A 26,459-nucleotide genomic window follows, 5' to 3' on the forward strand; every position below is an offset into this window, starting at 1 on the left:
TTGAATTAATTAAATTAAGGGATATTTAGATTGTAGTTGTATCATGTCTGTATGTGTGGGGGTGTATTTTATGACCCGCTTACATAATACTGTACTTGACTTCAAAGTCAGAGGTTCAGGTGATTTATTCTGATTTTACCAATGTCCAAACAGTCCTTTGGTAGGCCCAAGGGAATGTTAAATATAAGGTTGAAAATATTTGGAGGATTAATAATTTTTTATGAAAAATAACTATGGATAGATACCGAGTAGCAATATATGCCCAGACATTAGCTCTTTTATTTTATTTTTTTCATACTAAGTTTGGCTCTTAGGAATAGAGCAATTTGCTAGGGAGTATAGATCAGTGTGCTCAATAAAAATCCTGCCAACTTTTCTATCTGTAAAGTGTGTCTCTAGGCTATAACTCAGTAAAAAAAAAAGTCCTCTTTTAATTGCAGATGAATTATTGGTTCCTGTCAGTTTGTTGCTATATAGGTAATGCAATTTGCTAAGCTCAGTTGGACCAGATTGTCTCTTACGGAATCTTTGATTGTTCCAATTGTGGTGTTTTGTAGATAACCTTGAGACAACTCCTTGCATATAGAACTGGGTTGGGCAGTGGAAAGCTAATTTTAATTTTATTGAGGGAAGTATTGGCTTGAATTAATCTCTTAAAATCATGAATCCATGTGTCTATTTTAACATCACATGATCAGAATGTCAACAAAGGCCACAAATACCATTTTGCTTTTACTTATCTTTAATGACTTACCCAAGTATAAATATTTTGGTAACTCATCTTTAAGACTATCCATTCCTATTGTGAAAAAAGAACTCCCCAAATATCACCATGTGTCAGTGAGTGAACATAATAAGGCTGACATGGTGAAGACTCTGATGACCTGATGCCATTTCAAGACACCTTAAGGCACCTAAAACCCAAATTATCTGAAAAGGGAGCCTGGTGTTGGAGGATTAAATCATAGGGACACTGGGTTGAATGAGTCCAGCAATTGCCAACCTGCATAGAATGTCTAAAAGGACTAACTTTAAGAATGATGGATTTGGCAAATAATCTAGGACTGTGATTTTGATGTGTAAACATATGGTTGAAAAGGGAAAAAAATCCATCAACAATAATTTTCTATTATATCAAATGACTGATTTGACTGATTTTTAAACAGTTTCCTTGAGATATAATTTATACATCATACAATTCATTGATTTAAAGTGTGTAATTCAGTAATTTTTAGTATATTCAGAGATGTGCAACAATTATCACTATCTAACCCCTTGATAACCACTAGTCTGCTTTCTGTCTCTCTGAATTTGCCAATCTGGACATTGCATAAAAACAGAATCATTCAATATGTGGTTTCTTGTGACTGGTTTTTTTCACTTAGCAGAATGTTTCCAACATTAATCTATATGGATCATTGTATCATTACTCCATTCCTTTTCATTGCCCAGTAAGATTTTATTGTATATCACCTTTTATATATCTATTCATCAGTTGATGGACATTTAAATTGTTTCTACTTCCTGGCTATTATGAATAATGCTGCTATAAACATTCCTGCATAAGTGTTTGTGTAGACATACATTTTCAATTTTTAAAGTATATACTTAGAAATGATATCGCTGGGTCATTTGGCGATTCTATGTTTAACCTTATAAGGGGCTGCCAAACTCTTTTCCAAAGCAGCTGTGCCAATTTACATTAACACCAGTGAAGTATTAAGGTTCCAATTTCTCCATTTCTTCCCCAAACTTATTATTATGTCCTTAACTATAGGCATGCTAGTGGGTGTTAAGTGCTATCTCATTGTGATTTTCATTTTCTTAATGGCTAATGATGAGCAACTTTTCATGTGGTTATTGCCTATTTGTATATCAATTTGGAGAAATGTCTATTCAGATACTTCGGCAATTTTAAAGTTGGATTATTTGTGTTTTATCATTGAGTTGTAAGAGTTCTTTATATATTCTAGGTACAATTCCCTTATCAGATATGTGATTTATAAGTATTTTTTCCCATTCTGTGGGTTGTCTTTTCATTTTCTTTATGGTATTGTTTGTAGCACAAAGTTTTAAATTTTCAGTGGAATTCAATTGATCTATTTTTTCTCTTGTTGCTTGTACTTTTGATGTCATATCTAAGATGTTTTGCCTAAACCAAAGTCACAAAGATTTAGTCCTATATTTTATGCTAAGAATTTTACTGTTTTAGCTCTTATGTTTAGGTCTAGGACCCATTTTTTTGAGTTCATTTTTGTATATGATATGAAGTAGGGGATCTAAATTCATTCTTTTGCGTGTGGCTATTCAGATGCCCCTACACCATACATTGAGAAGACCATTATTTCCTTCACTGAATGGTCTTGACACTCTTGAAAATCAATTGACCAAAAGTTTATGTTCTGAACTCTCAATTCTGCCATTGATCTGTATGTTATCCTTATGCCAGTACTAAACTATCTTGATTGCTGTAGTTTTGTGGTAAGTTTTAAAATTGGGAAGTATGTCTTCCAACCTTTTTCCTTTTCAACAATGTTTTGGCTATTCTGGGTCTGTTGCATTTTCATATAAATTTTAGAATCAACTTGTCAATTCCTGTAAAAAAGGAGCTGGGATCTTGCTAGGAATATCATTAAATCTATATGTTGATTTGGGGAATATTTCCTTCTTAACAATATCAAGTCTTCTGATCCATAAACATGGAATGTCTTTCTCTTTAGACATTAAACTTTTTCAGTAATTTTTTTGCAGTTTTCAGAATATGAGTCTTGTCCTTTTTGGGTTAAATTTAGTCCTAAGACTTTTCTTATTTTTGATGCTCTTTTAAATGGAATTGTTTTCTTAATTCCTATTGTAGTTTATTCATGGATAATGTATAGAAATACCATTGGATTTTGTGTGTTGATCTTGTATCTTGTAACCTTGCTGAGCTAGTTAATTCTAGTGGTTTTTAGTTGATATCTTAGGATTTTTATACGCAAAATAATACCATCTGCGAGTAGAGATAGTATTTATGTTCCTTCCAATCTAGATACCTTTTATTATTTTCCTTGTCTAATTACCTGTGTATAACCTCCAGTGCATAGTTGAATAAAAGTAGTGAGAGCAGACATCCTTGTCGTGTTCTTGATCTTAGGGGGAAAGATTTCAGTATTTTACCATTGCTTATGATGTTACTTCTGGGTTTTTCACGGATGCCCTTTATCATGTTGAGGAATTTCTCTTTTATTCCTAATTTTCTAAGTGTTTTTGTCCTGAAAGGATGTTAGACTTTGTGAAATGCTTTTTCTGCTTCTGTTGAGATAATTATGTGATTAATTTCCTTTATTTTGTTGATATGGTGTATTGCATGGATTGATTTCTAGATGTTAGACCAAGTTTGTATTCCTGGGATGAATCCTACTAGGCCATGATGTATAATATGTATTATATGTTGCTCAATTCCATTTGCTAGTATTTTTTTTCAGTCTATATTCATAAAAGATACAGGTCTGTTGTTTTCTTTTCATGTGATGTCTCTCTCTGATGTTAGTATCAGGTTAATGCTGACCTAATAGAGTGTGTTGGGAATTATTCCCTCCTCTTTTAATTTTTGAGTTTATACTAATTCTTCTTTAAATGTTTGGTAGAATTCACGAGTAAAGCTATCTGAGCCTGGGCTTTTCTTTCTGAGAAGTTTTTTGATTATTAATTTAATCTCCTTACTTGTTATAGGTCTATTCAGACTTTTACTTTTTCTTGGTCAGTTTTAGTAACTTGGTCAGTTTAGACAAACTTGGACAGTTTGTCTTTTCTACAAATTTGACCCTTTTATCTAATTTCTTGGCATACAGTTTTTCATAGTATTCCCTCATAATCATTTTTCCTCCTGTAAGGTCAGCAGTGATCAGTGATATCCTCTATTTGGTTTGACTCATTTAAAAAAATATACATTTATTTAAAACGTTGTCTGTTTGAGGGAATCATATCCATTATGATGAATATAATGTAAACTCTTACTCTATAATCCCACCACCCAAGTATAAGGTAAATATAAAGTACATTTCCTTCCAGGATGTGTGTGTGTGTTTCTCTCTCTAACTCGATGGCTCTCTATCTCTACACTTGACATACGCTTTTCATTAATTTTGTAGCTTATTTTCCCCCTAATTGCTTGATATCTAATGTCCTTTTTTCCCAGTTTATTGAGATATAGTTGACATATAACATTGTGTAAGTTTAAGGTGTACAATGTGTTGATTTGATACACTTATATATCTCAAAATGATTACCACCATAGCATTAGCTAACACTTCCATCCTGTCACATAATCACCCTTTCTCTTTTTGTGGTGAGAACATTTAAGATCTACTCTCTTAGCAACTTCCAAGTATATAATACAGTATTATTAGTTATAATCACCATGCTGTACAGTATATCCTCAGAACTTGTTAATCTTATAACTGGAAATTTGTACCATTTGACCAATATCTCCCAGTTTCCCACACCTTCCAGCCCCTGATAGTCACCATTCTATTTTCTGTTTCTCTGAGTTCAGTTTTTATAGATTCCACAAATAAGTTATATCATATAGTATTAGTCTTTCTCTGTCTGACTTACTTCACTTAGCCTAATGCCCTCAAGGTTCATCGAAGTTGTCACAAATGGCAGAATTCCCTTCTTTCTTATGGCTGAATCACATTCTATTGTGTGTGTGTGTATACATCCATCCATCCATACACACACACACACAAAACACATATTCTTTATCTATTCATTTTTTTTTTAAATTTTTTATTTATTTATGGCTGTGTTGGGTCTTCATTTCTGTGCGAGGGCTTTCTCCAGTTGTGGCAAGCGGGGTGCCACCCCCCATCGCGGCGCGCTGGCCTCTCACTATCGCGGCCTCTCGTTGCGGAGCACAGGCTCCAGACGCGCAGGCTCAGCAATTGTGGCTCACGGGCTAGTTGCTCCGCGGCATGTGGGATCCTCCCAGACCAGGGCTCGAACCCGTGCTCCCTGCATTAGCAGGCAGACTCTCAACCACTGCGCCACCAGGGAAGCCCCTATCTATTCATTTTTAACAGATACTTCAGTTGTTTTCATACCTTGGCTATGGTGAATAATGCTGAGATAAATATGGGGGTAGAGATATCTCTTCTTGATCCTGTTTTCATTTCCTTTTGTAGCCTCCTTTAAACTTCACATAACAAGAATTTTGTCATATTGTTAAAATCATCTTTAATAATTTTAATAATATGCTTAGTATGTTACTATATGGATATAATATAAATTAATCTCCCTTCTATTTTTGAACTTTAAACTTGTATCTTAAGTTTTGATGTTATAAAACATACTGCAGTCTTTGTGCATAATCTTTTTACAAATATCATTCTGCACTTAGTTTTGTATCTTGGCTTCCCTTAGCATTATGTCAAGAGCATTTCCAATATCATTAAAAGTTTGAACACTTAATTGTTAATGACTATATAATCTTCCACCATATGAGTATGCCATAATTTTATTTAACAAATCTCCTATTATTGGACATTTGGATTATTTCCAACTTTGGTATATAACTATGGCTGAGATGAACATAATAGTGCATAAATCTTTAGTAACATTTTAGATTATTTTCTTAGATATACTGGGTCAAAGGGTTTGAATTTTTGTTTTTGCCTGAAATTTTCCATTAAGGCAGAATCATGTTCTATCACAGAGACATACTGTAATTGATCTAACCCTTGCCATAGTTTTGGATAGCTTATATTTTTATCACTAAGGATAATGCTAGAATAACTTCTTTGCACATGTCTTTGATTGCATTATTGGAGATAGGTAATTTATAAAGGTTATTATATGAATATAATAGCTAATTTGCTCTCCAGAAAATGAATGACAATTTATATTCTCACTGCCAGTACATGAGTGTATTTGTTCTTACATTGAGTATGTTATTTTAAAAACCGTTGTTAATTTGATAGATGCTACCAGTGTTTACCAGCAAAAAGGAGATAAAAAAAATAGAACATCAGTTGGAAGAAGGGGGTTAATTTGTTGAAAGACTTTATAAAAACAATTGGGATGACCCCAGGGTGTAGTTGGGCATTTATAGGAAAGTTTTGGGCTATAATGAAAAAATTATGAGAACACCAGGGGTCTGGAGACAAGATTTCCAAGTTAATAATCATGATGATGATAATAACATTTTTTATTATAAAAAAGAAGTACTGTTTATTTACTGAATTAATCTCTAGGAGACTACATTAAAATGCATATCACCAAGGGTCAGTCTTTAACTTTCTCTACTGGTTCATTTTCAGTGACAGTTATGTCTAGTGAACCAGTTGATACCTAGAACCCTAAAGAGGATAAAACAAGGATGTTTTAAAAGGGGAAAACATCAACAATTATTTCTGCCGAAAAAGTAAAGTAGGGTTACATAATTGGAGGGTGTAAGAAGATGCCTGGGTTCATGCTTTGTGGTGGCAGTGGACATGAGTTGTAGGACAGCAGGATAAATATTCCTCAATTCTGAAAACTAGGAGAGAAGAGAAGGAGAAAAGGGATACTTAAACTTTTATTTTGCCTAAGTGTAGCTTCAAAGTCTTATAACTAGCAGCCAGTGAAGAAAAAATATTAAATCATCAATGCATTGCCTCCATATAGAATGTGATCCCTTCTCTGCCCAAGACATGCGTACTTGTGCTGTACTGCTCTCCCCTATGACCTTGTCCACCTGGCAAACTTACGTTTTTTCCCCAAGTGTCACTTCCTCTGAAAAATCTTCTCTGACTTTCCTAAGCAGTAGAACAAAAACAGCACCAATAACAATAATTAACATGTACTGATGGCTGATTCTGTGTCTGATAATGGGTTAGGAATTTTACATGTATTATATATAATACAAACAACAACCTTATGAAGTAGGTGCTACTGTTACCACTATTTTCAGATTAGTAAATGGAAGGTCGCAGTGTATAGGTAACTCAGCCAAGGTCACAGAACTAGTCAAAAGTGAAACTGGGGCTCACAAGGCTACACTGTCCTACTTCACAGTGGTCAATAACCCAGATAAGATATGATATGCACACTTCCATCATTCAAAAAAAAAAATAAACCTCATATAATACAGTGCAGTAAATAATACTTTATCTCTCACTTAATATGACAAATATTATTTTATAATTGTTCATGGGGCACAATGTTTTCATCATTTTATAATTAAAAATATAGGAAACAGAATATGTAGAACATTTATCTAAACCCAGAAGCACAAATTAGATACACTACACTATTAGAGGAAAGTTCATTGATATAAATATTCTAACAGCTCCATGTTGTTTTTATTACTTGGCATTTAGAGTTATATACAGTGTCCTTGATACTGAATATTTCAAGGAAGTTAACCCATTTCCCATGTTGATATGTCTGTCTATCAACAGTCAACTATTAGTGCTATTTCTGATAGGAAAATTTTTTTTACAAAATATGGATTGTTTATTCTGCTTCCAATTGGCTGCTTGCTATAAGGAAAGTTACTTACCTCATTGAATGTCACTTTCCCCATATTTTACACCGAAGTAATGTTAAATTTTTTCCTTAACATACCATAAAACCTCAATTACCTGTGGAAAAAGGAAGGTGTAAGGATTAATGGGATTAGAAAAGTTAGTTGGCATAGTAGTGAACTGAGAAGGTGCCCTTATAGCTACTACCACTCTATTATTGTTGAAAATCTTTTTACGGTAAGTCATAGAAACAATGGAAGTACAAGAATATTAGATAAAGTCAAATTTGTTAATGAAAAACAAAACAGAGACCTTCAAGATGGCGGAGGAGTAAGAAGTGGAGATCACCTTCCTCCCCACAATACATCAGAAATGCATCTACATGTGGAACAACTCTTACAGAACACCTACTGAACGCTGGCAGAAGACCTCAGACTTCCCAAAAGGCAAGAAACTCCCCACCTACCTGGGTAGGGCAAAAGAAAAAAAGAAAAAACAGAGACAAAAGAATAGGGACAGGACCTGCACCTCTGGGAAGGAGTTGTGAAGGAGGAAAAGTTTCCACACACTAGGAAGCTCCTTCACTGGTGGAGACGGGTGGCGGAGGGGGGAAGCTTTGGAGCCACGGAGGAGAGCGCAGCAACAGGGATGCAGAGGGCAAAGCGGAGAGATTCCCGCTCAGCCGGAGGGGCTTGTCTGCTCACCTGCCGGGGTGGGTGGGGGCTGGGAGCTGAGGCTTCGGCTTCGGAGTTCAGATCCCAGAGAGAGGACTGGGGTTGACTGCGTGAACACAGCCTGAAGGAGGCTAGTGCGCCACAGCTAGCTGGGAGGGAGTCCGGGAAAAAGTCTGGAACTGCCTAAGAGGCAAGAGAACATCGATTCAGGGTGCGCGAGGAGAGGGGATTCAGAACACCGCCTAAACGAGCTCCAGAGACAGGCGCGAGTTGCAGCTATCAGCGCAGACACCAGAGACAGGTATGAAACGCTAAGGCTGCTGCTGCAGCCATCAAGAAGCCTGTGTGCAAGCACAGGTCACTATCCACACCTCCCCTCCCGGGAGCCTGTGCAGCCTGCCACTGCCAAGGTCCTGAGATCCAGGGACAACTTCCCCAGGAGGACACACGGCGCACCTCAGGCTGTTGCAATGTCACGCCAGCCTCTGCCACCGCAGGCTCGCACTGCATTCCGTACCCCTCCCTCTCCCCGGCCTGAGTGAGCCAGAGCCCCCCAATCAGCTGCTCCTTTAACCCTGTCCTGCCTGGGCTGGGAACAGATACCCTCAGGCGACCTACACGCAGAGGCAGGGCCAAATCCAAAGTGGAACCCCAGGAGCAGTGTGAAAAAAAGAAGAGAAAGGGAAATCTCTCCCAGCAGCCTCAGGAGCAGTGGATTAAATCTCCACAATTAACTTGATGTACCCAGCATCTCTGGGATACCTGAATAGACACCGAATCATCCGAAAAGTTAGGTGGTGGACTTTGGGAGCAACTGTAGATTGGGGTTTGCTTTCTGCACCTAATTTTTTCTGGACTTATGTTTATCTTAGTATTTAGAGTTTATTATTATTGGTAGATTTGTTTATTGATTTGATCTCTTCCTTTTTTTAATATAAAGATATATATATATATATATATATATATATATATATATATATATTTCCTTTTTCTCTTTTTTGTGAGTATGGATGTATATGCTTCTTTGTGTGATTTTATCTGTATAGCTTTGCTTTTACCATTTGTCTTAGGGGTCTGTCCCCGTTTTTTTTTTTTAGTATCGTTCTTAGCGCTTGATATCACTGGTGCAACAATTTACCTTCCCACCAACAGTGCAAGAGGGTTCCCTTTTCTCCACACCCTCTCCAGCATTTATTGTTTGTAGATTTTTTGATGATGGCCATTCTGACAGGTGTGAGGTGATATCTCATTGTAGTTTTGATTTGCATTTCTCTAATGATTAGTGATCTTGAGCATCCTTTAATGTGTTTGTTGGCAATCTGTATATCTTCTTTGGAGAAATGTCTATTTAGGTCTTCTGCCCATTTTTGTATCGGGTGTTTGTTTTTTTGATATTGAGCTGCATGAGCTGCTTGTAAATTTTGGAGATAAATCCTTTGTCAGTTGCTTCATTTGCAAGTATTTTCTCCCATTCTGAGGGTTGTCTTTTCGTCTTGTTTACAGTTTCCTTTGCTGTGCAAAAGCTTTTAAGTTTCATTAGGTACCATTTGTTTATTTTTGTTTTTATTTCCATTTCTCTAGGAGGTGGGTCAAAAAGGATCTTGCTGTGATTTATGTCATAGAGTGTTCTGCCTATGTTTTCCTTTAAGAGTTTGATAGTGTCTGGCCTTACATTTAGGTCTTTAATCCTTTCTGAGTTTATTTTTGTGTATGGTGTTAGGGAGTGTTCTCATTTCACTCTTTTACATGTAGCTGTCCAGTTTTCCCAGCAACACTTATTGGAGAGGCTGTCTTTTCTCCACTCTATATTCTTGCCTCCTTTATCAAAGATAAGGTGACCATATGTGCATGGGTTTATCTCTGGGCTTTCTATCCTGTTCCATTGATCTATATTTCTGTTTTTGTGCCAGTACCATACTGTCTTGATTACTGTAGCTTTGTAGTATAGTCTGAAGCCAGGGAGCCTGATTCCTCCAGCTCCTTTTTTCTTTCCCAAGTTTGCTTTGGCTATTCGGGGTCTTTTGTGTTTCCATACAAATTGTTAAATATTTTCTTCTTGTTCTGTGAAAAATGCCAGTGGTAGTTTGATAGGGACTGCGTTGAATCTGTGGATTGCTTTGCACAGTAAAGTCATTTTCACAATGTTGATTCTTCCAATCCAAGAACATGGTATATCTCTCTGTCTATTTGTATCATATTTAATTTGTTTCATGAATGTCTTATAATTTTCTGCATACAGGTCTTTTGTCTCCTTAGGTAGGTTTATTCCTAGGTATTTTATTCTCTTTGTTGCAGTGGTAAATGGGAGTGTTTGCTTAATTTCACTTTCAGATTTTTCATCCTTCATGTATAGGAATGCAAAAGATTTCTGTGCATTAATTTTGTGTCCTGCTACTTTACCAAATTCATTGATTAGCTCTATAGTTTTCTGGTAGCATCTTTTGGATTCTCTATGTATAGTATCATGTCATCTGCAAACAGTGACAGCTTTACTTCTTCTTTTCTGATTTGGATTCCTGTTATTTCTTTCTCTTCTCTGATTGCTGTGGCTAAAACTTCCAAAACTATGTTGAATAATAGTGGTGAGAGTGGGCAACCTTTTCTTGTTCCTGATCTTAGTGGAAATGGTTTCAGTTTTTCACCATTGAGGATAATGTTGGCTGTGGGTTTGTCATATATGGCCTTTATTATGTTGAGGTAAGTTCCCTCTATGCCTACTTTCTGCACGGCTTTTATCATAAATGGGTGTTGAATTTTGTCAAAAGCTTTCTCTGCATCTGTTGAGATGATCATATGGTTTTTCTCCTTCAATATGTTAACATGGTGTATCACATTGGTTGATTTGCGAATATTGAAGAATCCTTGCATTCCTGGGATAAACCCCACTTAATCATGGTGTATGATCCTTTTAATGTGCTGTTGGATTCTGTTTGCTAGTAATTTGTTGAGGAATTTTGCATCTATGTTCATCAGTGATATTGGCCTGTAGTTTTCTTTCTTTGTGACATCTTTGTCTGGTTTTGGCGTCAGGGTGATGGTGGCCTCGTAGAATTAGTTTGGGAGTGTTCCTCTCTCTGCTATATTTTGGAAGAGTTTGAGAAGGATAGGTGTTAGCTCTTCTCTAAATGTTTGATAGAATTCGCCTGTGAAGCCATCTGGTCCTGGGCTTTAGTTTGTTGGAAGATTTAAAATCACAGTTTCAGTTTCAATGCTTGTGATTGGTCTGTTCATATATTCTATTTTTTCCTAGTTCAGTCTCGAAAGTTTGTGCATTTCTGAGAATTTGTGCATTTCTTCCAGGTTATCCATTTTATTGGCAAATAGTTGTTTGTAGTAATCTCTCATGATCCTTTGTATTTCTGCAGGGTCAGTTGTTACTTCTCCTTTTTCATTTCTAATTCTATTGATTTGAGTCTTCTCCCTTTTTTTCTTGATGAGTCTGGCTAATGGTTTATCAATTTTGTTTATCTTCTCAAAGAACCAGCTTTTAGTTTAATTGATCTTTGCTATCGTTTTTTTTTCATTTCTTTTTCATTTATATCTGATCTGATATTTATGATTTTCCTTCCTTTTGCTAACTTTGGGGATTTTTTGTTCTTCTTTCTCTAATTGCTTTAGGTGTAAGGTTAGGTTGTTTATTTGAGCTGTTTCTTGTTTCTTGAGGTAGGATTGTATTGCTATAAACTTCCCTCTTAGAACTGCTTTTGTTGCATCCCATAGGTTTTGGGTCGTTGTGTTTTCATTTTCACTTGTTTCTAGGTATTTTTGATTTCGTCTTTGATTTTTCAAGTGATCTATTGGTTATTAAGTAGTGTACATTTTAGCCTCCATGTGTTTGTATTTTTTACAGATTTTTTCCTGTAATTGATATCTAGTCTCATAGCGTTGTGGTCCTAAAAGATACTTGATATGCTTTCAGTTTTCTCAAATTTACCAAGGCTTGATTTGTGACCCAAGATATGATCTATCCTGGAGAATTTTCCATGAGCACTTGAGAAGAAAGTGTATTCTGTTGTTTTTGGATGGAATGTCCTATAAATATCAATTAAGTCCATCTTGTTTAATGTATCATTTAAAGCTTGTGTTTCCTTATTTATTTTCATTTTGGATGATCTGTCCATTGGTGAAAGTGGGGTGTTAATGTCCCCTAGTATGATTGTGTTACTGTCGATTTCCCCTTTTATGGCTGTTAGTATTTGCCTTATGTATTGAGGTGCTCCTATGTTGGGTGCATAAATATTTACAATAGTTTTATCTTCTTCTTGGATTGATCCCTTGATCATTATGTAGTGTCCTTCTTTGTCTCTTCTAATAGTCTTTGTTTTAAAGTCTATTTTGTCTGATATGAGAATTGCTACTCCAGCTTTCTTTTGAGTTCCATTTGCATGGAATATCTTTTTCCATCCCCTCACTTTCAGTCTGTATATGTCCCTAGGTCTCAAGTGGGTTTCTTGTAGACAGCATATGTACGGGTCTTGGACAAACATATTTTAGGAAGAAAAAGTTGAATGGTGAGGGATATAGTAACCACCTAGCAGTGAGTAATGACTGAAGACTTTTTCTCTAAACAGTATAAAAATTTATACCCACTATTTTAAGTTTGCCGATTGGAGCAACCCTGGGTAAGATTTATCCCTCTTGCATGTGACACTTCTGGTTATATCTTAATGGTCAGAACTCACCTGTCCAGTTGCAAGGAAGGCTGGGAAATGAAGACTCCATTTTTGGGGACTACATGCCGAGCCAAAACCTGTGTGCTCTATGATTACTACAGGAAAAAGAAATAATAGTTTGAGAGATAGTCAGTTTTTGTCATGACCCTGGAACTCTAGAGTTGCTCGTAACCACTTTTTTCCTCTGTGTTTGCATCTCTTTTTACCCTTTTTGTCTCTTCTATCTCTCAGAAATTCCTCCCCCATAATTCCTCTTACCTTTTGCTTCCCCTTCTTTTTTGATATGTCAGCTTTTTGTGTCTCCATTTCTGTCTTTTGCTCAGCCTCTGCTTCTCTATATGTTTTATCTATCTCTTCATTTCTCCTCTGTGTGTATTTTTTCTCTTTCCATCTGTTTCCTATCCATCTGTCTCTCTATCTTTAGCTGTCTGTGTCTTCCTACTTCTTTATTTCTGGCTTTCTTCCTTTCAATATCCATGTTTCTTTCTACCTCCATTTATAAGTATTAAAGCTAATAATAGAATGGGCTGCCACTTCATATAGTTGTTTTCATGAAATAGGAAGTAGCTGAGGACATGGTAGATACAGGGATATGGTATCAAATGATTTCTTCATTGGTTGATGGTTGGACTACATAACTATGGAAATCTTCCAAATTTGAGTCAAATTGAGAACAAACTTTTTCTCCTGAGTAAGTAGAATCTCATTAACATTATTGCATCTTTGTTTCCTGATTGAAGATCTAATAAGACCTCAGGGTCATCTCTATATGAATACCAGACTTCATTGAGGATGACTGTGGAAGTAGAAAATATAAGAGATTGAGATGAATGTGTGTTAACTACAGAACTGTCGTTGAAAGTTAATTATCTTTATAAATAATACATCTGTGATATATATGTGGGCTGTGTGTCTGTGTGTTTGTAATTTCCAGTTTGTTGGAGATTATATGACTGGCTGATCCAAATGATTGGAAGACATCATAAGTAACAAAATTGTCTCTGATGGCAAGAATGTATTAAGAAATGATATAATTGCATATTCTCTGCAGCCTAGCTGATATACCTAGTTGGATATTTCAACTGTGTCAGAATATATTCATAAGTTAAACTTGTTTTGGCTTCTAGAGTCAAGAGTATGCCATACAGATACTTTAAAAAATTAACATGAACCAGGAACCTGACATACCTGGTACTTTAAGGGAGGAAGAAAGTAAAGTGGATAAGGTAATTTATAAACTATACTTGAAAACCATTCGAGCTTAACATTATCATTACAATTATCTGTTGAAAGATTTAGTTCAATTACATTTTTTAAAACTCTCTTGTCAAGATGGCCCTACTTATATTAAGATTTGGTACTCAAAGGAGAGGAATACTAATGCCTTCATTAGCCATTGTGCCAGTGTCTTCAGTCTTTAGAATTCCTCATGTGGCCTTTTGGGATTTTTACATACTACCCTTAGGGAATCAGTAAACACAAAGACCTCAGGGGTATATGAACTTTAGGTATAAGGACCACTGCATAGTTATAGCTACAGTAAGGGGAAGACCCTTTTTTATGGGGGAAAAAAGTAATTTCGAAATAATTGAATAGGAGCATAATTGCCATCATATAAAATATTATACATGCTTCTGTACACTTTCTTCACACAACAGTAAGTTGGTTGTAAAATCACCAAGAGGGAAAAGTTATAATGTAATAAACCTAAATTTCAGTGTAAAATTTCCAAGGTATAATCTGAGCTGCTTCTGACACTTTTAGTGTTTAAACAGATGTGTGGAAGTGTATGTTGGGAGCCCAGTGGTCACATTCCTTGATCAGTGATGATATTTCAGGTCGATTGCTGTTGCAGATGAGCATTGCTAGGAGATTGATTGCACTGGCCTTTCTTTTTGACTGTTTGAATTGGCAGTTTGGCAGATTTTCCCTTTCAGTGGGAAATCTGAATCACCTACTGAACATGCTACCAAACACGCTTCTTACTCTATATTCCCTTAACACCTAACATATACAGGTTGTTCTCTACTGCCTTGCATTTGACTAAGCACTCCAGTGTGCATGCATACTAGACGGCAAGAAGTGATGTTTTATAATCTTAGACATGGTTTATGACTCCCATAGCATCTAACTTCTAGGGCAAATATAGTTTAGTAGTGGTTAAGAGTTTGGGCTTTGTAGTCACACAGAACTAAAATGAAATCCTTTCTTCCTTAATTTGCTATTGTTGTGGCCTTGGATAAGCCATAAGTATCAGTTTTCTGAAAAGTAAAATGGGGATAATAATAGCTCACATGGTCATTAGTAGGATAAAGTACAATATCACAGTCCAGTGCATTATCTGGCACACAAAAAATGCTCAATAAGTTATAATTATTATCATAAAATATAATAGTTATTCATCAGAGTTTGTTGAATTAATGAACTCTCCTGTGGAAATAGGATTGGCAAATATACAGATTAAAAAACTCAATACATCCAGTTTTTCTAATCCCCACTGATTTTAATTGAAAAGAAGGGGGGTATATGAAATAATTCTGTGGTTAACATATTCAATTCCCATGATGATTTTACTAGTCAAAGTCAAGCATTAAGCATTTTATTTCACAAAGAATAGGAAGGGATTGACTAAATAAGGAAGTAGAAATATTTTTTTGTCAGCTGTTTTCTACCCTTGATATCTCTGGATAGCAGGTATGAAATACAGTTCTTGCTTTGGGTGAAAATTATAACTACTGGGTAAAGTAACATTTTAAAAAAGTCCTTTTCAAATAATCTTTAATTTTGTCACCATTTACAAAATATTAGAATCCTTAAAATGATATTCTAGGCAAATTATAGTCCTTACAAACTGTCAACTTTTAGACAGAAATAGTGAAGGTACAATCATGAGTAAGATGGGTTGAGGGTAGGGAGAACCTGGAAGTCTCCTAATAGCTAACCAGCAAGGTTGAGTTGGTAACTGAGAGAATACAGCAGGAAGAGCTAAATCAGAGATGAGCCAATGTTCTTATCAAAGTCACTGGGGGTGATATAAGTTCTAAAAAGGGAGACAAGACAGGAGAGTTAGAATGTGCCTATGGTTCAGGAAAAATTTGAAGTATAAGCCTTCTTTTGAAAGTCCAGAGGCTACATAATCTTTTGAGCTGGAAATTGGACAGATAGTCTATATAAAACAAAGAAATGTGTGGAGTTTATAATGGTATTTTCAGAGTCTTGGTTTGGGATCTCCCAAAAGCAGACCCAAACACAAGGATTTGGATGTAAGTAGTTTATTTGGGAGGTGATCCCAGCAAGTACTACAAGGGAATGGCAAAGTCAGACTAGAAGGGAGGAAAAGCAAATAGAGTGTGCTAATGAGCAGTTTGCCATTCAGTCCTACTGGAACATTCCAAGGGGTGAGGAAGCTGGGGTATTTATTCACCAACTCCCATCATTGAATGAGAATCACTCACGGTGTGTTAACAACCTGGAACTTCCAGTCAGCCTCCTTTGCTATTCAAGCTGCTTTTGCAGATAGAGAAGCACCTCTGGCAAAGAAACATAGGAAGACTTCTGTGCAGATGACTTTTGGGAGGGCCAAGAGGATATGGATAGGGTACCAACAGAGTCTGCTACAGCAGGAGATGGGGCCCATATCAGATTCGGATAATCATATATTAGATAAGAGAGATTCTATTTCAAATAAATGGGTAACTTGGGAAGAAAACCACTGAAAGCTGCAATTTATTTGTGTTACTTGAACCTTGATATGTTGTTATCTACATTGATATTCCCCTTTCATTCATTAAAATATTTACTGATAACCTATTATATGTCCAGCTCTACGATAGATGCTGAGAATACAACAGCTAATGACTAAGTGACTGCCCTCATGAAGCTTACATGCTAGTGGTCAAGGAGTGGGTAAAAACAACCAAGTTAATAAATGTAACTGATTTATTAAGCGTTTCAACTCATTGAAGTATAAACATGGAATGATACTATTTTTCCTAATTGCTACTTCATGTGCTCTACTATACTTCCTTTTTCCACTAGGAGTCAGGGACAGTGATAAACATTTCAGTTTGATTCTATCATTTTTCAGATATTTTTCTGAGTTTTGTTCTGATTTTAAAGACTTTGTCTTAGTCCAAGATCCTATCTGATTCAAATATTGTATCTTTCTTTTTTTTTTTCAAACAGAGGAGATATGTGGCTCTCATGGCTAGGAATTTGGAGGGTGCGTGGTAGGTTTTCACACATTTTCCCTTCTTCTTCCTCTTTCCTCTGTACCTTCTCCTTTGGTGTTGCATTGGGATAGGTGTGACTGGAGAAGAGGGAGAGGAAAAAGAAATGCTTGTGATTGCCTGTGTCTTCTCCTTGGTTGGTCATAACTTCTCATCTAGCTGTCTATATGCGCTGTATAAACAGGTAGTAGTTACAACAGGCCTGATGATGAGATTCTCCCCCAAGCGTCTCCTCTGGATATTGGAAGTCCCTGGAAAGATTTGATTACATCTTCCCTCAGTTTTAGCTGGTAGCATCATACCACTTTCCTCTCAGGTGGACTCATTTTGCCCCATGTTGCAAAGCCTATGACAAGAATCATCTGTTTACCCAATCCAAGATGGATCTTTGGTAATGTGCCAAATCCAACTTGCATGCTTCTTGGGACCCGGAAATTTGGTGTATGTTGGGGATGGATAGGGATTAGTCCTGGCCCCCTGGTCATCTGGAAATCTCCAGCATACCATCTCTCCCCAGGGTTCTTTATTCCTGCTTCAGTGGTACAAGGGAAGTCCAACATGACAACTGGGAAAGCAAAGCCTGTCTTTGTTATCAAAAGACCTCCTCTTCCTTCCCAGACCTCTGTTTATTGATGGAGTTGGTGGTGGAGGGGGGCAGTATGATGAGGAACTAGCTGCACTGAATAGTTGAACTGGTGGCCTCACCCAAACATGAATTTTTCTGAATTTAAGATATCAGGTGGATCTTTTGGTCAATTCTGGGAAAAGAGGATCCCACCCAACACTTGATATCATCCTGTTACTCTTACATTCTGGGTAAGATTCTGCACTTTTAGGTACAAACCAATTATTCAGAAAACAAATCTTTATATGGAATTCTGGATCTTTAAATGTTATCCAGAGCTTGTTTTTGTCTTTCCATTCAGGTTTGCTTCCATCCATTATTTCAGGGATCTCTCTGGTTTCACCCTCATGGTCCCCTTTGCTATTTTTCTATCTTGGGTTTATGATGAACCCAATGTACCTCTGTGGTGCTTATATTCTGATTTGTAAAGAATTCTAAATGAGCCCTCATATAGGAACCAATTTACTGAAAAGTCTTAACTCAATGGAATAAACACTTAAAAACGTTTTTGTTTTCTCCCCAAATGCCTACCGATCGTGCTTTAGTCAATTCTATTCCCTTTTGGGGGGGTTCTTAACAATATCTCAGTTCAATTCCATACTTTTCTCAGTTATTTTTCATTTCAGAACAGTTTCATTCCAATTATTTAAGATTCGGTGCTGCTGATTTTAAAACATCAGTGTCAAAGTTGAGTAAAAACTCTTCCTGTCACATAAACACAATAACTATAAGTGCTGATCAGTCTTATGAATAAAACAAGCAAGGAGGTGAGCTAGTGAATGACAGAGTGAGACTTTAAGATTGGGTAGTCAGGAAAGGCCTTTTTGTGGGACTGAGACCTATAGGATGTTAATGAATGTGAGTGAAGAGTGGGGAGGAGTATTCCAGCAGGAAGACCTAATGCAAAGGCCATGAGGAGGAAATGACTAAGGCATGTTCCAGGGACAAATACAATGTCCATAGTGGATGGAGCATAGCCAACGAGAGGGAAAGTGCTGTGGAATAAGATCAAAGAGGCAGCAGGAGCCCTACTTGCAGGCCCATGAACGTCTAATGGAGGGGGTTCAGATTTTACTCTAAATCCAGTGGGAAACCATTGAAAAGTTCTGAGCAGGGAACTTTGACATGATGCAATTGTGAACTTTCATATTTTCTTCCATTTGCATAAAAATAAAGCCAGAAATCACCAAAATGTCATTGTTTCTGTAATGTGTCTTCAAGGTATGTGAAATTATAGCTGCTGCTTTGTTGAGGCCAAGATCTGGATTCAAACTTCATATGCTTTTTTGACTTTTCAGCTGCCAAGGAAAGTGAACAATGAAGCCACCATTTCTTTTGGCCCTTGTGGTCTGTTCTGTAGTCAGCACAAATTTGAAGATGGTGTCAAAGAGAAATTCTGGTAAGTTGCTGGCAACTTCTCATGATTTGGTCAAAAATATATGCTTTTTGTGAACATCTAGAGAGCATCTGTGTCTTTAACTACAAATATCTTTAAACAGAAGCACTTGTAATCCAGCTATGTTGGAAAGTAGCCAAAGTAAAAATGAGATTTTAGCCTACCACTGACAAAATGCTGGGAAACCAGTGGAATTTTGTTCAACTTCAGTGGCAGTATACTCTCAGTGGACAATAAAATGTTAAGGGCCTTCTTAGGGTTGGTTACATTTGCTAGTGCATATACACCTGGGAGTAAACATTTGCAAATGAGAAGACAGGAAACCTTTAAAAGTATATATTCTTTGCCTCCTAATTGCGTATGCAGCGTTACAGTTTAAATGAAAGTTTTTGACAAATATCAGTGAGCTTTATTTCCTCACACCTTCACATTTGTACCAAATCCCTAACAGGCGGAGGTTTAAAGCTTCCAAGTTTGGAAATATTAGCTAATTGCCTGAAGAGGAATTTCTTGAGAATAAATATCTATTCCTAGAACATGGTGGTCTGGTAGGCAGCCATGATTGTACTAAGAGATTAGCTGTAGCCAGTAGATATCCCAATCAAAGCTTAATCATTGTTTAATAACACTTGGATATATATGTCTTTCAGCTTTGATTATATATTTTAGCTATAATTACAAATCATGCATGAGATTTTAAGAATTGATTTTCTGTCTGTAATCATTCCAGTAAGACGTTGAGGAATGTATTGGTATGTGGAAACAAAAGGCTATGGATGGGGCTTTCTGCTGGCTTCTAATTCAGTTATTTCCTAGAATTAAATGTACGCTCTTTACTTTCTCATTAAGTCTAAAACCCAGGCAATAAAGTACATGCCTATTTTTCAAAGCAATAAATACTGGCTGGAGCTTGGAGTTTGGTTGATGTTTGTTTTCTAAGGCGAGAATACTTGATCATTGAAATTGCTAAAGAATAGTATTGTTCTTCAATTGATAGTATATTAATAAATCTTTCACAAAAGTGGATCACAGGTTATATAATAGAGAAACACTACTGAAGTCCAAAGGATTCTGGAATGGTAAAGGTAGGGGAATATATTGGCTTTTTCTCCCCCATTAAATACTTATGAATGTCTTTAACACGTTTTTGTATATTGTGACTCTTTCTGCTGTATTTGTGTGTAACATTTTACCTATAATATCTCCAGCTTGGCCTATTTTACGTGGCTGTCTTTCCTTGCCTTACTTTTGAAGTCACATTTTCACTTTCAATCTTGGCTCAGATTGATTATTGCTGAAATAAAATACTTGGAGATATTACTTACTAGCGATGTAGCCTGTTGGACTGGATCCCATTTTCCTCACTTGGTTATGTTATAATGTCTGTAGCAGAATCTGAAAGCAAAAAAAAAAAAAAAATTTGAGAATTTAAAAAGCCATCTATATTATGATAGCTTAATTCAAGTAAAATCCAATCTGAAAAACAAAAACAAGTTGCTACCTGCATATGCTGTCTTGTTTTCTTGGTTTCCTTATTATTTATGAGGAGGGATGCTGTTAAAAAAAATGTATACACACACACACACACACACACACACATACACATACATAGATGTAGTTATCATTGATGTGAAGATGTCCTTTAAAGATCAACATTTTAATGCTCTGCCCCTTTATTCTTACCAAGTATGAGACTGTTTGTGGCTTATTACGGGTTCTTAGCTTTGTCTTCTCAGTGTAGGCAAGTGGTGTCATATCTGTAGTGAGCTTTATTAAAGAAACATTACCCCAAAAGATATTCCCCTTAGAGTGAATGTATTTGAATTGTTTCAGTCTCCTCTTCCCCATCTGTTTACCCTCAGCTACCTCCTAGGACATATAGCAATTTTAATATTGGAACAAAACTTTTTGTACAGGTCTGGGCAGTGGAGATGGTTTGAATACAGTTGGCCTTTTTTCTTATGCCTTCCTCCTATTTACATTGTATATGGAATAGAAAGGGAAGACTAATAGGTTGACGTTGGTTTGTGCATGTCTGTGTGTGTAGTGTTTGTTTTTTACTTCAAAATACAGAAATAAAACCAAGCATGGAATGGATAAAAGGCACGTTAAGTTGCACATATCTGATGAAGATGGGGGTCCTTTGGAGCAGTTGTTTTCACTCTTGCCTTATTTCACCACTTTCATCATAACCCCCATCCTAGCCCCTACAATCCTCTTAATATTACTGTTTTATGTAGGAAAAAGAATTACTTGCACTCTCATTATGATGGTCCTATTTGAGTTGGCCTTATCGTTTGAAGAACATTAAAATTACTCTGGCAAATCTGGAGTACAAAATTTTGTTTCATACAGTCTGTGAGGTCCTTTGGCCTTTGCCAGTTAAAGAGATCTGGATTAAACTTGCGTAGTTGTTTAGCCAATGGAATAGCCAATGGAACTTAGAAATTTTATTTTTCTCCCCTCCTTTCTTTCCTTCAAGTCAAAAAATGAAAAGTGATTGTGTCCTTTGCTCATTAACATTTATAACTGTTTAGTGCCAGATGTGACGCCAGTTATAATGATTTCTGTGCAGTTCATTATAGACAAGAACCCTTTTCACTAAGATCCCTACAAATACTTATGCCAAGTACCTCCTTATGCACAAGACAGAGGACCAAGTGATGAAAGTTTCTTTTTCTGTACTTGCCAATCAGGGAAAATAATAAGACTCAAGGTTTTTTGTTTTGTTTTGTTTTGTTTTTAAATCTACTCTGGGCACATATTGAAACAAACCTCCTGGTTTTGGGTGCTATGCAATTTTTAGAAGCTACAGCACAGGTTATTCTTTTAGGTAATGCCCATGCACATTAGGTAAGCCCAATCATCAACCCTGGATCGGAAAACAGCAAAGATGGCTCTGAGATTGCATCTAGGGCTTGGTTACATTAGAACATACTAAAATGCACAGCATCTAATTTTAAGGATTATAGCTGATTGGCAAAGTGTGGGCTTGTTATCTTCCTCACAGAATACTCATGAGGTCCTTCAGCACTGGCATTATCTAAATTTAGGACTAAATAGATAAGGTCATTTAGAAAGTCTACTCTATGAGAAGTAGGTTTGCTTTACTTAAAGGTGTCAATCTTTATGGCAGGGAATTGGCTAATATCTTAACAAAGGCTAATGGCAGAAACACCCTGTAGAGGACTTCTAATTATCTAAAATTAATTTTTAATAAGATGGGTGGGGAAATAACTCCCAAGGAGAGATCACACAAGGGCTTCTATTTAACTATTTTGTCTAACCTGAAAAATTATGTCTCTAGGGTATACACGGACTTAATTTTTTGGGGGGGGCATTAACCTGTCCACTTTACTTTTTTCTTGCTTTTGCTGGTACTGCTGCTGCTGCAGGAAAATGTGAGCTGTATTAGGCAATTATTGGAATTCAGCTCTCCTAGCCTGGATCTTCTTATTAGAAGGGAAAGGAATAGGATGACCAATTTGATGAGAGGGTATGTTAAATTCTGAACCCAAATTTGGTCATCTTGCAGTCAGTACATCTGGAGGATGACCATAAAACAACTTTTCAGTGATCTGGTGTTTGAAGGAAAATTGCAGAGCTACTAAGATATCTTAATCAGCTAGAAAAATATAGTCCCTGGTGGTCAAGAGGATGCAAAGTCCTGCTGGCACACAGTGGGTAATCTTAGATACATTTTGGATTGACTTGATGGGGGTTACTTTTTTTTTTTTCCATTTCAAGTGTTTTTTATTGAGTACTGGAATTTGTAGGTACTATGTTGTAGAGATATAGAATTCTGTTATGTTCCTCTAAAGGGTATTGGTGTTTGTTCTAGTAGCAGTTCAATTACTAATCTTGAACTTTTGGTGCTTAGTTGTATGCTTTGTCAGAGTAGATCAATGGAAAACCCAAGGTATGCCCTGATCGTCTATAACTTGGTGGGACTCAATCTCTAATCTGTTTCTCCCCTGTGGATCTTTTTTTCTTTTTTTTGACCTCTTTATTGGAGTATAATTGCTTTACAATGTTGTGTTAGTTTCTGCTGTATAACAAAGTGAATCAGCTATATGTATACATATATCCCCATATCCCCTCCCTCTTGTGTCTCCCTCCTACCGTCCCTAATCCCACCCCTCTAGGTCATCATAAGAAATCTAGCAAATCTCCCTGTGCTATGCAGTTTCTTCCCACTAGCTATCTATTTTACATTTGGTAGTGTATATATGTCAACACTACTCTCTCACTTCATCCCAGCTTACCCTTCCCCCTCCCTGAGTCCTCAAGTCCATTCTCTACACCTACATCTTTATTCCTGTCTTGCCCCTAGGTTCATGAGAACCACTTTTTTTTAAGAATCCATATATACGTGTTAGCATATAGTATTTGTTTTTCTCTTTCTGACTTATTTCACTCTGTATGACAGACTCTAGGTCCATCCACTTCACTACAAATAACTCAATTTCATTTCTTTTTATGGCTGAGTAACATTCTATTGTATATGTGTGCCACATCTTCTTTATCCATTCATCTGTCGATGGACACTTAGGTTGCTTCCATGTCCTGGCTATTGTAAATAGTGCTGCAATGAACATTGTGGTACATGTCCCCTTTTCAATTATGGTTTTCTCAGGGTATATGCCCAGTAGTGGGATTGCTGGGTCATATGGTAGTTCTATTTTTAGTTTTTAAGGAACCTCCATACTGTTCTCCAAGGTGGCTGTATCAATTTACATTCCTACCAACAGTGTAAGAGAGTTCCCTTTCCTCCACACCCTCTCGAGCATTTATTGTTTGTAGATTTTTTGATGATGGCCATTCTGATGGGTGTGAAGTGATACCTCGTTGTAGTTTTGATTTGCATTTCTCTAATAATTAGTGATGTTGAGGAGCTTTTCATGTGCTTCTTGACCATCTCTATGTCTTCTTTGGAGAAATGTCTATTTAGGTCTTCTGCCCATTTTTTGATTGGGTTGTTTGTTTTTTTTTGACATTGAGTGCATGTGCTGTTTGTATATTTTGGAGATTAATCCTTTGTCAGACTTCATTTGCAAATATTTTCTCCCATTCTGAGGGTTGTCTTTTGGTCTTATTTATGGTTTCCTTTGCTGTGCAAAAGCTTTTAAGTTTCATTATGTCCCATTTGTTTATTTTTGTTTTTATTTCCATTTCTCTACGAGGTGGGTCAAAAAGGATCTTGCTGTGATTTATGTCATAGAGAGTTCTGCCTATGATTTCCTCTAAGAGTTTGATAGTGTCTGGCCTTACATTTTGGCCTATAATCCATTTTGAGTTTATTTTTGTGTATGGTGTTGGGGAGTGTTCTAATTTCATTCTTTTACATGTAGCTGTCCAGTTTTCCCAGCACCACTTATTGAAGAGACTGTCTTTTCTCCATTGTATGTACTTGCCTCCTTTGTAGTAAATTAGGTGACCATATGTGAGTGGGTTTATGTCTGGGCTTTCTATCCTGTACCATTGATCTATATTTCTGTTTTTGTGCTAGTACCATACTGTCTTGATTACTGTAGCTTTGTAGTAGAGTCTGAAGTCAGGGAGCCTGATTCCTGCAGCTCCATTTTTCTTTGTCAAGATTGCTTTGGCTATCCGGGGTATTTTGTGTTTCCATACAAATTGTGAAATTTTTTGTTCTAATTCTGTGAAAAATGCCATTGGCAGTTTGATAGGGATTGCACTGAAACTGTAGATAGCCTTGGGTAGTATAGTCATTTTCACAATGTTGATCCTTCCAGTCCAAGAATATGGTATATCTCTCTATCTATTGGTATCATCTTTAATTTGTTTCATCAGTGTCTTATAGTTTTCTGCATACAGGTCTTTGTCTCCTTAGGTAGGTTTATTCTTAGGTATTTTATTCTTTTTGTTGCGATGGTAAATAGGAGTGTTTCCTTTATTTTTCTTTCTGATTTTTTGTCATTAGTGTATAGGACTGCAAGAGATTTCTGTGCATTAATTTTGTATCCTGTTATTTTACCAAATTCATTGATTAGCTCTAGTAGTTTTCTGGTAGCATCTTTAGGAGTCTCTATGTATAGTCTCATGTTATCTGCAAACAGTGACAATTTTAATTCCTCTTTTCCGATTTGGATTCCTTTTATTTCTTTTTCTTCTCTGATTACTCTGGCTAAAACTTCCAAGACTATGTTGAATAATAGTGGTGAGAGTGGGCAACCTTGTCTTGTTCCTGATCTTAGAGGAAATGGTTTCAGTTTTTCTCCATTGAGAATGATGTTGGCTGTGGGTTTGTCTTATATGGCCTTTATTATGTTGAGGTAGGCTCCCTCTGTGCCTACTTTCTGTAGAGTTTTTATCATAAATGGTGTTGAATTTTGTTGAAAGATTTTTCTGCATCTTTTGAGTTGACCATATGGTTTTTCTCCTTCAATTTGTTAATATGGTGTATCACATTGATTGATTTGCGTATATTGTAGAATCCTTGCATTCCTGGTATAAACCCCACTTTATCATGGTGTATGATCCTTTTAATGTGATGTTGGATTCTGTTTGCTAGTATTTTGTTGAGGATTTTTGCATCTATGTTCTCCAGTTATATCGGCCTGTAGTTTTCTTTTTTTGTGACATCTTTCTCTGGTTTTGGTGTCAGGGGGATGGCGGCCTTGTAGAATGAATTTGGGAGTGTTCCTCCCTCTGCAATATTTTGGAAGAGTTTGAGAAGGATAGGTGTTAGCTCTTCTCCAAAAATTTGGTAGAATTTTTCTGTGAATCCATCTGGTCCTGTGCTTTTGTTTGTTGGAAGATTTTTAATCACAGTTTCAATTTCAGTGCTTGTGATTTGTCTGTTTATATTTCCTGTTTCTTCCTGGTTCAGTCTCAGAAGGTTGTGCTGTTCTAAGAATTTGTCCATTTCTTCCAGGTTGTCCAATTTATTTGCATATGGTTGCTTGTAGTAATCTCTCATGATCCTTTGTATTTCTGCAGTGTCAGTTGTTACTTCCCCTTTTTCATTTCTAATTCTATTGATTTGAGTCTTCTCCCTTTTTTTCTTGATGAGTCTGGCTAATGGTTTATCAATTTTGTTTATCTGCTCAGAGAACTGGCTTTTAGTGTTATTGATCTTTGCTATTGTTTCCTTCATTTCTTTTTCATTTATTTCTGATCTGATCTTTATGATATCTTTCCTTCTGCTAACTTTGTTTTTTTGTTGCTGCTGTTGTTCTTCTTCTTTCTCTAATTGCTTTAGGTGTAAGTTTAGATTGTTTATTTGAGCTGTTTCTTGTTTCTTGAGGTATGATTGTTTTGCTATTAAATTCCCTGTTAAAACTGCTTTTGCTGCATTCCATAGGTTTTGGGTCATCGTGTTTTCATTGTCATTTGTTTCTAGGTATTT

General features: G+C 36.4%; 1 protein-coding gene across 2 annotated transcripts in view; it reads left to right on the forward strand.

Annotated features, from left to right (window-relative positions):
* Window positions 1-26,459, forward strand: part of IL1RAPL2 (interleukin 1 receptor accessory protein like 2) — a 1,121,335-nt gene that overhangs the window by 79,630 nt on the left and 1,015,246 nt on the right. For both annotated transcript variants that reach the window (XM_082377189.1, XM_082377191.1), the window contains exon 2: window positions 18,990-19,090. In XM_082377189.1, the coding sequence (XP_082233315.1) occupies window positions 19,009-19,090 (82 nt within the window). In that variant the 5' untranslated portion in view covers window positions 18,990-19,008. The remainder of the gene's footprint in view (window positions 1-18,989; window positions 19,091-26,459) is intronic.

The sequence above is a fragment of the Balaenoptera borealis genome, assembly GCF_965194805.1.
Source record: "Balaenoptera borealis genome assembly, chromosome: X".
Lineage (NCBI taxonomy): Eukaryota > Metazoa > Chordata > Mammalia > Artiodactyla > Balaenopteridae > Balaenoptera > Balaenoptera borealis.